General features: G+C 46.8%; 1 protein-coding gene across 1 annotated transcript in view; it reads right to left on the minus strand.

Moving 5' to 3' along the window:
• Positions 1-13,123, minus strand: part of SLC14A2 (solute carrier family 14 member 2) — a 55,855-nt gene that overhangs the window by 11,720 nt on the left and 31,012 nt on the right. The window contains exons 10-11 of the mRNA XM_060170218.1: positions 3,413-3,535; positions 961-1,043 (exon numbers count right to left, since the gene is read on the minus strand). Of these exons, the coding sequence (XP_060026201.1) occupies positions 961-1,043; positions 3,413-3,535 (206 nt within the window). The remainder of the gene's footprint in view (positions 1-960; positions 1,044-3,412; positions 3,536-13,123) is intronic.

Genomic DNA, 13,123 nt, shown 5'->3' on the forward strand with positions numbered 1-13,123 from the left:
TGGTATTTAGTGAAATTGCTATTTAATCATTTTTGTTTCTGTAGACCAGAATATCTTTTGTTTTGTTTGATCTTTTACCTCATTTAATATGGGCAACAGCCTTGCACAGTCAGCCATCTGTATCATCCATGGATTCAGCTAACTTCAGGTTAAAAATACTCAAAAACAATTTCTAGAAAGTTTCATAAAGCAAAACTTGAATTTGCTGCTGCACACTGGCAACTTTTTACGTAGCATTTACATTGTACTTACAACTATTTACATAGCATTTACATTGTATTAGGTATTGTAAGTAATCTAGAGATGATTTAAAGTATTCCAGAGGATGTGCATAGGTTATATGCAAATACTATGCCATTTTATGTAAAGGATTTGAGCATCCACAGATTTTGGTACACATCAGGTGTCCTGGAACCAATACCTCATGACTGTAGTATAACAAGACAACATCTTTATCCTCATTCTGTGGATGAGGTCTCAGGCATGGATGGAGAGGTTCTCATTTGTAAAAGTCAAGGTCAAATGATAGAATTTAGATTTACCCACAGATTTTTAGATTCTTTTTTTAAAACAAATATTACTTCTACTGTACCATACTCTTTCCAGAAGAAAGTATCCCCTCCCACCCTAGCATGTCTAGTCTTTAAAATTTAACTGTCCATAAAATTAAACAAGTAAATGTTCTGTTTTGAAAATTGGCACCAGCTTATTTCCTAAGTGCTTGAATGCTGGATTCAGAGGAAGATGGATAAGAAATAATCAAAATAAAAGAAACATGAAACTTTATAAAGTAAACTGAAAAGTAGACATCTTTATCCCACATAATTTTGTTTCTGGAAATATGAACTCAAGAAAAGTTTGCCTAAATCAGAGGACGTCTTTTCTGGACCTCAACTCTCTACCTTGCTGCGGACTATGTGATGTGGGCGCTGCCCCTGATTCGGGCCACTCTTTACTCACCAGCAACTCGACCGTGGGCTTCCGGTATTGGTGGGGAGAAGGGTCTTTGGTGCGCCTTTCCTGGTGTTCACCTTTTCCAAATACTGGAGTTGGCAGGGAGAACATCAACTGTTAGGACCTCTACCCTGGCACCTTAGCAGCAAATTTCCTGCAAGGCTCAAGTTGGAATACTCAGCACTTTCTACCCCAGTGAGGATGCCCCAGCCTCTGCGCCTGGGGCAGGAGGACCCCCTCCTCTGCTACTGCACACACCCAATTGGGCAAGCTCTTCGGGGAAAAAAATTCACATCTTCATGTAAATTGGACATTTTACAAGAATTTAGGGAATTCAGAGACTCAGCTGACTTTTAGTTAAGAGGCTCTGATCTTGTTCAACTCCCCTATTTTTTAGGTGAGGAAACAAAGCTGTCTGTGAGCCCTGAACCCAGGGTTCTTTTTCCACATGAACACGAAGATTGGTATTTATGAGGCATTATTGCTCATAAAGCATTAAGCTGCCTGAACCATACGTCTGTGTTCAAATTATACGACAACTTTTTCCAACTGGATAACCTCAGCTGTTTTGGTATTTTTAGGATGTATGTCTTAGAATTTTAGGTATTTTAGCAGCAGCTTCTTGTTGGATTAAGACAAGTGATATCCATGTTGTCACTTGAAACAGATTTTGGCATGTCCTTGTAATTCTAGAAAACTGTTATTAAGTAGCTCTGAATGTATTTTTCATTATTACAAGATAATTTATTTGTAAAGGTGAGTAATTTCAGAAAGGTTTTAAGTAACATGAAAGAAGGCCCTTGGAGGTTTTGCTGTTTATGCTCTGGTGCCCTCTTGTGGTCCAGTGTGAGAATGGCTGTCTGGGCTCAGAATGCCCTGTATCTTCAATTGGCCATTCTGTCTGCATTCATGAGATTTCAGGGCACCTAAACACTAGAAGAGACACGTCAATGGCTCTGAGCTCCCCCATCTGAAGGAGCAGGGACTGCAAATACCAGTGTGGTTGGGAAGTTACACTATGCAAGAGAAACAAATTAAGGAAGTTTGAAAGGAAGAGTAGGAAGCAAAGAGGATGACTCTAGACTGTGAGGCTAGTGTGTTTGATATCCTGATGGATTCTCTGCTTCTGTCTGAAGCGCCAGCTCTTCAGCAGCTTCTGCTAACCCGCCTCCCAGGCTCCTTTGCGTGGGGCTCTCTGCTAGGCCCTCTTTCACCCCAGCCCCCAGCCACTATCCTAAGAATATGTTTGCAGGGAGATTGTTAACTTTTTGAGGCAAACTATGCTTTCTTCCTGAGGATGCCCTGGGGCCTCTGTCAAACACAAACTCCTGGGCTAAAGGGGTCCTTGATTTAATTTGGTGCCCTCTCCCCAGTGTATGAGGTTTTCCCAGACCACCCCAGGCCATTTCTCTGGCTGGCTACTTTGGCTATAAAACAAGGAGGCTCAGACAAACTGGGGCAAGAAAGTCACATGCTTCTGGGAAGCATGTGATACTGTAAAAGGACGCTAACCCAGGAATCAGTTTTATCCCTGCCATGCCCTCACCAGCTGTGTGACCCTGGGCAAGTCGCCTCCCTTCTCTGGAGGGCAAAGTTAGATTGCCCCTCTGCCCTGGGTCTTCATGACGCTGCTCCCACCATGCATCTGACTGGGGAGACCCCCACTTGACCCCACACCCCTCCCCCACTGCCAGCTCTTCCCTGTTTGACACAACATGTCCTCAGCGTCCAAATTCAAGTTTCTGGCTTCCCCGCTTTGGCTGCCCTCTAGACCCTCCTCTTGACCTTGGGAGCCCCTCCCCTCCAGGGCTCTCCATCTGTTCTCTTGTCTAGACATCACCACAGTCTAGCATCAGGACCAGCATCAGCATCAGGACCAGTAGCATCAGGATCAGTGGTTGTGACTTGGCAGCACATTAGAATCTCATGGAGAGCTTTTTTTGGGGTCATTTTAAAAGTGCAAAGTTTTATTTATTTTTATTTTATTTTTTGTATTTTGGCTGTGCTGCACGGCATATGGGATGGTTCCCTGACCAGGGATCAAACCCAGGCCTCTGCAGTGAACGGGCCAAATCCTAACCATTAAGCCACCAGGGAACTCCCTCATGGAGAGCTTTTAAAGCTCCTTCTGCCACCCAGGCTTCTTCCCAGGTGAATTGGATTAGCACTTCCAGGAATGAGATGCAGGTGGTTCCAATGTGCAGTGAAGTTTGCAACCTCCTGGCCTAGACTGACAGAGTCAGCTGCTTGTCGTGGCTCCAGTCTCCCTGCCCCAGGGCGTCTAGACCCTGGAACCCGTGGCTGTGGTCAGAGGTCGGGGGTGATGAGACTGAACCTCACCCTTGTGGCTCTCCCCCTGCCTTGTGATGGAGGTGTTGCCATGGTCCCCATTTTAGAGGTGAGCAGATCAAGGACCCGGGAGCGGGGTCAGGGGTGGAGGGTGGTGGGAAGCGCACACCTTTGCTCCTTCTGCGAATGGATGACCATTCGATGTGGAACACATTCCTGGGCTTGGGGTGCACAGCCTCCGAGCCCTCATCTGCCTTTGGGCTCGTCGTGGGCGGCGGCCCCCCAGCGCTGCCTGGCCGGGGGCAAAACAAGACAGGTCAGTGTCCCACCCTGGACCACCCCCCGAGAGGCAAGCAGAGAGTGCAGGGAAATCATGTGCAGAGCCAGAGGAGCAACGTGGTGTGAGCTGCAGCAGTGATTGCACCAGTATCTGCGGAAAAATCCCTCTTTTCCATTCTTCCCGATGAAACTTCCACTTCCTTTCCTCACAGAAACTGCATCCCAGACACCTATCAGTGTCAAGATATGGACGGGCCAGCCTGCCTTGTTTCCCCAGTAATACACTGCTCTAAAACCTCCTTCACTCGGTCTCGGACTGGCGTGGATGGTGGGCCCGAGCCGACCGCCCGTTCCCGTCCTTCAGCCGGTGGCCTCCGCCTGTGGTAGGGAGTTTGTGTGTGTGGGTCCTCAGTGCTCGCTGCACATCAGAATCACCTGGGTGCTTAAAAAAATGCCTGACCCCTACCCCAGACCCATTTTAAAAATTGGAGTTTTTAATGCCCAAGATGTTTTAGGAGGTGGCCCTAATGTGCAGTTTGGGCTGAGAACCTCTCATCCAGGGTTTTGCTACTCAAAGTGTAGTCCCTGGACCGGCAGCCTCCTCTGGGAGCTTGTTAGAAATACAGAATCTCAGTTTACACCCAGACTGATAGAATCAGAATCTACAGGTCAACAAGATTCCCCAGGTGACTTCTGTGCACATTGCTTTGCTCTGTGGGGAGCTGCAATCAGCTACAAGAAACATTTCTACCCTTGTGGAGAACAGAGCAGCTTACCACGTGGCACAGAGTTTCTCAAACTGAGTCTGAGAATTGACAGTGTCAGGTCACCTGACGGCTTGTCATGATGCATGCCCCAAACCCTACTACACCCGGCCCACACTGACTAATTGGAGTACGTGGTGACAAGACAGACACTTCTGACACTTTCTGCTTGTGGTTCCAGTGAAGTCTAGAGTTAGATGATCAAGTGGCTGCCTGGAGAGCTTTCACACTGTTACTACATTTGCACACTTTTGTAAGTTAACTCACTTGGGCATTGTTATCACCAAAAGATGGAAAATTGAGGCTCAGATGATTTCTGAAGCATCCTACAAACAGTGAGCCATGTGGCTCTCAGCCCTCAGTCCTCTTTGCAGCTTTGTTGCTCAGCGTCTGCTTTGTGGACCAGCTTCATGGACATCCAAGGGAGCTTGTTAGAAATGCAGACTCTCAGGTCCCATCTCAGACCCACTGAATTGGAATAAGTTTTTTGTTTTTTCTTTTTAAACGAGATCTCCAACTGACTTGTGTGCACATTAAAGTTTGAAAAAACTGGTCTAGTTCACACTGCTCATGTAGAAACAACTTTAGCAAAGCTGAGACTATAGCAGGACCAACAACCGGAGTATGTGGGACATGTGTGAGCAAAGAAGGTATTCTGTCTATACTCTCAGACTGAAAGGTCACACATGTGACTGTGTCCCTTCCCTCTAGGCTCGGGATGGGAAAAAAGCTCCTTTTTCACTCATCACCCGGCCCGTGGGTCACCATGGAGCCATAACTCCAGAGGCTGGAGAAGCCCCCTTGACCCTGTGCTTAAGACACACGTGGAAGGTCAGCCTTCCGTAGGGCACCTCTGCAGATAGGTTCTGGGCAGGGGAATGAGGACCGAGGGGGTATTATTGCATCATCTGGCAAAGCAGGGCATTCTCCCATAGCCAGTCCACAGTGTACACCTCCCAGGCTGGAAGGGCACCTCTGCTGGCTCAATGCTTCTCATTTCTCACGTGCCAATGGTCAGCCACCCTAGCCACGCCCTGAGCAGAGCCATATTTTGACCTTAGCATCATAGGTTCAGACTTGCATGGATCTTCAAGATCACAGTCTGCCTCCCATATCCAGAGAAATCACCTCGCCCCACCCAAGTCACATAGCTTATTAATTAGGGCACAGCCAGGAGCTGCACCCAGGTCTCCAGACTCCCAGTTCGCTGCTCTACGGATGGCCGCAGAAGACCTGGCTCCCGTTTCCTGCCCTGGCCCTTCGCTTTCAGCACTTAGATTGTGCTGCTTGCTCAGAGCCCAGGAAAGTGGGTCAGGGTCCACAGTACTACATCTTCCCAGAATCGATGTCCCAGCCACAGAAACAAAAATGAAGAGTATCTTTCTTTTCCTTGAACACATTTTTTTTTTCTTATTTGGGGTGATTGGGGAGGTAGCCCCAAATGTGGTCTGACATCGTGTTGCTCCTGGACCTCCCATGGGCAGGACGGGAGTGCTGAGCTGTAGACCAACCACCCAGGGAGGGCGATGGCCCCTCCAGATGTGCCGGCTAAGCGGTGAGGATGACAGGTGGGACGGATGCCACAAGGAAGATTGGAGAGAAAGTAACACATTTCCTGAGGCTGTGAAAATACTTAAAGCTAAGGTGATAGCAACTTACCACTACCTTTGGGACAGATTCTCAGGGCTTTCATAATGGATAAAGGCAATTTCAAAAATATCATGAACACATCTATCAAATGCTCTAGAAATAAATGTTCCATTGGTGTGGTGGGGGAAAAAAGAAAACAACGATAACACTGGCCGGGAACCAGCATCGCTCATTCTGCACGGCATTTTGCAAGTCAAGTAATTTCATCGACAGTTTCCCTCATTGCAAGCACGGCACTCAGAAGGAGATATACAGACCCTGTAGAGCTGACCTTGCAAACCCAACCTATAGAATGATGACAGATATTTCGGAGGGTACCTGCTATTTCATTCTCATATTGTTATGAAGATGAAATTAATGCTTGCAAAATGTTGGGGAAAATAATTTTGCAGAGCTCATGTCAGTATCTCCTCAGGGAGGCCATGTCTCTGGAACAGCCTGTGCTCTGGGCAGGGTGGGTCCTTAAGTCAGGGCAGGCCTGGCATTTTATACCTATCATCACCCACTCCTACTTCGTGTTCCTGTCTGTCACCTTCACAGGACGGTGGGATCCTTGACAGCCTGGGTTACAGAGGTTTATATTGGCACTTCCAGCACCTAGCATGAGCCTGGCCTATTGTAGGCACTCAGAAGTATTTGTTGAATACATTAATGAGGGATAATTATCCTACACATTTTAATTTCTGAATAGTAAAATGAACAACCGTTGGCTATTTCGGGGTATGAACTATTAAAAAAATAATATATCTCGTTGTAAATGTTAAATGCTTGATAAATATTGAAATAAAAGTGAGCCTTTCATAGGTTAACGATGGTAATAGCTGAGTTGTGTAGGGATTTAGAAGTTTCAGGGCAAGAGCTGATTATCTCCAGCAGTACCTGGAGAAAAGAAGGGAAGTTTATAGATGTGATAAAGTGATTGGCCATCTATGACCAACCAACCAGAAACCCAGAAATCCTTCATGAGTGGATAGAAGAACCCAGTTAATGAGACAGAATAAAACAGGCCACTGAAGACAGAGATCTTGCTTGATGGGATTTGCTTTGGTTAACAAGAGATTACACCAGGTGGTTGAAAACCCCAAGGCTTCTTGGAAGAGGGCAGCTGGGTGTTCTGAAGCCCAAGAACAAATTTTTTTTTTGACAATAACTCACCCTGGGGAGTTCTTTCCAGCTTCCCCTTCCCCCTGCCCCCCAGCATCATGGCACACATAAAAATAATACTGTGTGGCATGGTGCAGAAAACAGATGATGATGTTTACGGCCTGGGCCTGAGGACTCTGGCCTCACCAGCCCACCTCTGTCTGCTTCGAGGACCAAGGGCTTTGCTCTCGTGACTTAGCTACATACGTGCTGAGAAGCTCTGTCCTTGAGAACCTGCAGGTAAACCTTAGCAGCTGAGTAACTCCTCGGCTTTCCCACCTGGTGTAGGAACTGCCGCCCCCTCCTTCTCTAACAAGCCTTTCAAGTGTCCCAATGTGTGTAGCTTCACACTGGGGCTGTTCAGGACCATTTCAGGGGCATGGTCCCTGCCCTTGAGGATTGCCACCATCCTGTGTTTTAACAGGCAAGAGTCCAGTGATGCTTTCCTCCCATTGACTCAGAGAAGAAAAGAATAGTCATGAGCCATAATGATTTGTTCAGAAGCACTTTTTTTTTTTTTTCCTGGAGAGTAGTATCCCATAGTACCCACACCTCTACTGACTGCTAACATACAGAAAATGCAATCCGTTCAAATATCCTGGGTAAAAAACATTTTACAGAAGAGCCCACCTGTCAAATACAAGTTTGAAGCTTACTGCAATTTCTTTGAAGGGAAAAAAACAAACCCAAACCATATATGACATCCTTTCAGAAGAAAAATGATCTAGTCTATTTTATTAAAATCAACCTTCACTCAAGCCTTTACCTATACTCCTTCTACAAGCTGTCTTTCTCAGGTTTTGAACAGGTTTTCCTGTCTCCTGGAGGTGGACCAATACTGTCCATCTATCACTAGCAATGCCCAACATATAGAGGATCTGGAACCTACTATCAAGACCTTTTTGTCATCCCTCCCCAGATCACTGGGTCTCTTATTCCTCCAACTTACTGTGGCAGACACAACCACACACCAGGAGGTAATTTCCTAGCTACTATGCCAGCAGGATTTTTTGAAGTGACAATAGTACATAACTTGATTTCTTCCTACACCCAGTTCTACAGGATAACACTTTGGCCGCAATTTAGGCATATGTTTCCCCATGTGGAAGTTGAGCTTTGCACTGTGATGTGTAATTTTCAAGGCTACTCTGTGTGTGTGTATGTGTGTGTGTGATATAGATACCTGTGGGTGGTAAATGAGGTGCTATCTTTTTCTGTGAAGTTGTGTTTAGCTGACATTTTCAAAGATCATTCTATAAACTATCAGAGGCATCGAACGTTAGAATTGGAAAAGGCTTTAGAGATTATCCAGTCCAGCCCTCTCATACAGTCCCCCCCCCACCGAGTACCCGCCCCCTCATAGAGGAGGAAATGAAGGCTTGGAGTATTGGGGGGACTTTGGTGTCTCTGTCTCATGCCGTGAAGATATTAATTAGCATATATGAGTTGGTCCTCATTTACAACCTCATGAATGAGGCTGAAGAGAGTGCAAAGGTCAGAGTGCCCATTCTGTCACTGGGGTAACACCTGACTGACCTTCCTTTAGAGTGAGTTTTCACTCTCCTTCCCCTATTTACACCGAGCTCACACCTCAGCATTACCTGTGTACATTGTCAGTTTCCCTCCTTTCAATCCATTCTGTGCTTCAACTGTTAGACCATATCATTACATGACTCTGTTACTCAACAATCTACATGGCTCCCTATTGCCAAGAGTACAATAATGCTCAAACTCCTCTGCCATGCTTTCCAGGTATTCCACAATACAGCTGACTTCATCAACCTGCTCAGCCTTCTCTGCCCAACACACACCCTGCCTTGGCATTCTGGCCTTATCTCTGGCCCTCTGTGCCTCTTCTTGCCTAGTTTCTATGCACCCTTCAGTGTCTGCTTTATGTTCTACTTCCTCCGTGAAGCCATCCTTGGCTTATTTGGCCACATGGATCATTCCATTATTTGCAGAAGGTACCCTAGATCCATCTTTTGGAGTTAGGGCCATGGTGGACTTTTATAGTTACAATGCACATGAAAATTTTCCAATCAAATGAAACTACCTGAAATTATCAATCCTTTATAACCAAGTGAACTTTAGGTCTAGGCATTAGCAGAAAAAAACTGAGGCCCAAAGAGAAGTAGCTTCCTTGAGGCTATACAGCTAATTATTCATGGAGCTAGATTTTGACGTCCTGGTTTTGATTCTTTTCCCATGTAGTGTAGGTGTTTTATAGATAGCTGGAGCCTTTGCAAATGATACCAATGGACTTGTGACTTTTTATTTAAAAAAAAATTATGAAGTATATCATACCCTAAAAGGAGTAACAGAAGTCACCAAAAACAAATAAAAAGAACCCACCTGTGTACCATTGCATTTGTGCCATCCAATGAAAGCCCAAGGAAATTCTGGGCCATTGTATACTAGCTTCTTCTCTTGTGGCAATGTTTCCATACACCCTTTCCCCACATTCTCTTCCCTGCCACCCTTTCTTTGCATTACCAATGGCAAACATAGCTAACTGATCATAGCACTCTTTCCCAATAAGTTTCAATACAGCCTCAGAATCCTTCTTAACACAAAGCTCCAGACAACCAATAGCAGTTAGTCACAGTTGACACTTGAGAGTAAACTTATTTTTCCCCTCTAATCTTAAATGAGGGTGTGGATGCTATACAAGTCTGAGAGAAGGGGTATGTGACAGTAGGCAGAGGCCTGGCCATGGGCTTTCCAAGACTTACAGGATGGCCTAACTTCAGCAAGTTCACCAAGGCTCATATCCTTTGGGGCCAGTTTTTGAGGAGATCCCATTCTCTGATCAGATAACTTCAATGTCCTGGAATGTTGTTCCTCATGGCATGGCTATCTGTTTCCTTCTGGATGTTTCTACATCCACTCTCTGTAGCTACACACAACATGTCTAAAGTAATCTAAGATGGCCATGTAAGAGAGGGCCATTGAGGAGATGGGCTGTTAAGCTGGGATGTTAAGATATTTGTGGTTCCTGAGATGCTCTACTTCTATTGGCTTGTCTGTGGAAGGTGTACAGGACCTGAGGAGAAAGGCTAAGGAGCCTGGACCAGGTGCCTCCACCCTGGAAGCAGCAGGTAAGGAAGGACTCCTGGGAAGAAGATTTTCAAATCTACCTCATTAGCATCCCACAGTCAGCTCAACAAGGGGCTGCCCTGGGAACCATACTGATGTCAGAGCTGTGGGTTACAGAGTTGTGGAAAGGATGATAAATAATATGAAGGCTCATCCAGTGGGCAGGAAGGTGGTAAGGGGATTTGAGGGCTGATGGGTTAACTTGGATCCATCACTAGATAAGCAAGAAGAGCTCAGGGTTGTGAGTTAGAACACCTGGGCATTTGTCCAGGCTCATTTATCACCTGGGCAGGTTCCTGGACAAGCCATGGTTTCCTCATCTAAAAGTAAAGGGTTTGAACTGTAACTATTTAAGAGCCCTTCCAGCTTCAAGCTTCCAGGATCTGAACTCTCTCTGGAGTTCTTAATAAGGTCCCCCACCCCAGGATTGCCCTCCTGCAGCTCAGCAGAAGAAAGGAATGGAAAAAGATTGGCCTACCTTTTTTCTCTTCCTTTGAAAAGTCAGATAGATGGTCCTGTTGGCTAGGGCTCTATCTGATTCATTTCTCTCCCCCAGGACCTCTTACCTGAGCTCTTTTTGATTTTCTGCACAGGGCTGGAGGAATCTAGACCACCAGGATTTGGGAAGAAGCTCCTTTCCAATTGGGCGGCGTCTCTGGTCCTCAACTCAGGCGCTGGACTTCTCCCTAAAGCCGAACCCCTTCGGTTCCCAGAGCCCGCAGCTCATCCTCTTACTGGCTTTCTGTAAATTCCCTTTGTGTTTCCTAACCCTATGCCTTGTGCACGCCTTCCACTTGAGGAAGGGTACCATGGAGGAAGAGGGAGAGGAAAGACAACGTTCTTCCTGCAGCTTGCTCACTCTTTGACCTTCCTAAACTCCCCGGGGAAGACTGGTTTGGCTACCATGGTTCCTCCAAACTGGTTTGATCAGGCAGGTTTCCTTTAAAGGGCCAGAGCCTGGACTGCCTGATAATAACTTCCCTGTCCTCCCTCAAGCATCACCTCCCAGTTACTCCTCTCCTTAGAATTCTTGCTCCAGTATTTGCCTTTAAAGCAATTACCTAAGTGTTGTCTCCTCAGGGTGCCAATTTGCCTTCCCACCTCAATGAACTCCCTTAACTCCCCCCACCACAGGCAGGGCACAGGCTGGGAAACAGTATTGCCATCAGCGTCTTGATGGTTATTTCTGCACAGCCTAATACTAGATGCTGTCTTTCTGGTTTTGTGGAAATATTTAGACCTTTCCTCCTTCTGACTTCTGCTGACTGGGTCCTGGGGTCTGTCTCAGAGCAAGAAGGGCATGACCTAACCCCCGCATCCAGAAAGGACTCTGAGCTCTATATATTAGGGAAGCGGCCCTCCCAAGTCCCATGAGGCCTTTGGGGGGGCGGGGCTCTGGTGGGCTGGAGTCTGGGGATGAGGCCCAATCCAAACATGTTTTGTTTGGCTTTGTGAGTATGATGGGTCAAGCATCAACTGTATACCCACCCCCACCCCTGCACATGTATACCCCCAACCCCCCTCAGTGACAGGGTGTGAGGTGGCTACCCAAGTTCAGAAACAGAACCTCACACTGAGGATATTAGCTACACCTGAGTAGACAAACTCCCCACTGACGTCAAAGGCCCCCTTCTCACCAGGCCAGGTGTTTTGGAACTGCAGAGGAGGGGTCCTGATTACGGAGGGCCTCATGAAGAAGGAAAGCAAACAAAAGAGTGAGGGAGGAGCCCCGGAGGGACCCACATTCCAGGGAGGGGTGGGGAACTGACAAGAGGTCAGCTTCCTGCACAGGGGGCCTTCTTTTGGTGTTGCAAGTTCAAGGCCCATGGCTGTCTGCTGAGGACACGTTCCTTGTCCCCCCAGCTGGCTGGTCTCTTGGCTCAGCTCTGGAGGCCCATCTCTTGACCTCTTACTCTAGCCTCTCCTTGAAGGCTCCTGAACTTCCTGTGGTGTGTTCACTCCAGCCCTTAAGCATCTAAAAGTGACAGGGAGATGCTACCCACGTACAACATGTAAACAGTTTGAAAAGATAAGAAATGATCACCTGGGAGGGAGGAGCCATCCAGGAAATTCTCACACGTTCCATGAGCCAAATGGAGCTGTGTACTCAGAAGTGTGGTGAGTATCTGTCACGCACACTAGATTAGGGAGGGGCAGTCGAGTGCTCCTGGAAAGCAGAAGACTGAGGTGGACCCTTGTCCCCTGAGGGTCTTACCAGAGGCCACAGCTCAGATTCTGTGGCATCCCCAAGATAATCTATGCGTACAGATTATCTCCTGGAGGGCTTGGTCATCAGAATTTACTTCAGAACTAAGTCTTCTTCATAATGCTCATGGCTTCAACTCTGCATTTCCAACTTCGTAGGGGGAGGAGCCTGCATTGACCTCCAGGAGCCAAACTTGGGGAGGTCAGATTCCTCCAGGGGAAAAGCCTAGAGTTCCTGTGGAATAAATGAAAGCCAAGCTAGAAGTTCCCCGGAGAGTTACTTCCTTTACTTCATTCTGTTCCAGCAGCCTGTGTAGCTGTAGGAGGGGCTGGCAACTCCTAGTTATCAGTTCACAGAGAATAAGGACTTATTTAGCAATGCCCCCTGCCTCCCTCCTTGGGGCCTTGGAATTCTAGTTCCATTAGGGACAGAAGTGTTCTCTATGGATTCTTCTATCTTCTCTGAATGGCAAGAGGCAGGGAAGCCCAGGCAAGTTGAAAAATCTCACATTAAAAAGTGAATACCTTTTAAAGTTGTCAGGTGAGACTGTGGTTTATTGGGTGGAAATCATACCCACACTGAAACTGCCAGCTCCTAGCTGGTTTTAGGTAATAGTTGTCCCCAGGCCCTCACAGCATTTATGACCTGAGGAGACAAAGCTCGGACTCATACAGGAAGCACAAACAAACTGGGGCACACAGGTTTGATGTAGCCACAGAAGTAGGCCAGGAAGATTAAGTTT

The sequence above is a fragment of the Lagenorhynchus albirostris genome, chromosome 14 (genome assembly GCF_949774975.1).
Source record: "Lagenorhynchus albirostris chromosome 14, mLagAlb1.1, whole genome shotgun sequence".
In the NCBI taxonomy this organism is placed as follows: domain Eukaryota; kingdom Metazoa; phylum Chordata; class Mammalia; order Artiodactyla; family Delphinidae; genus Lagenorhynchus; species Lagenorhynchus albirostris.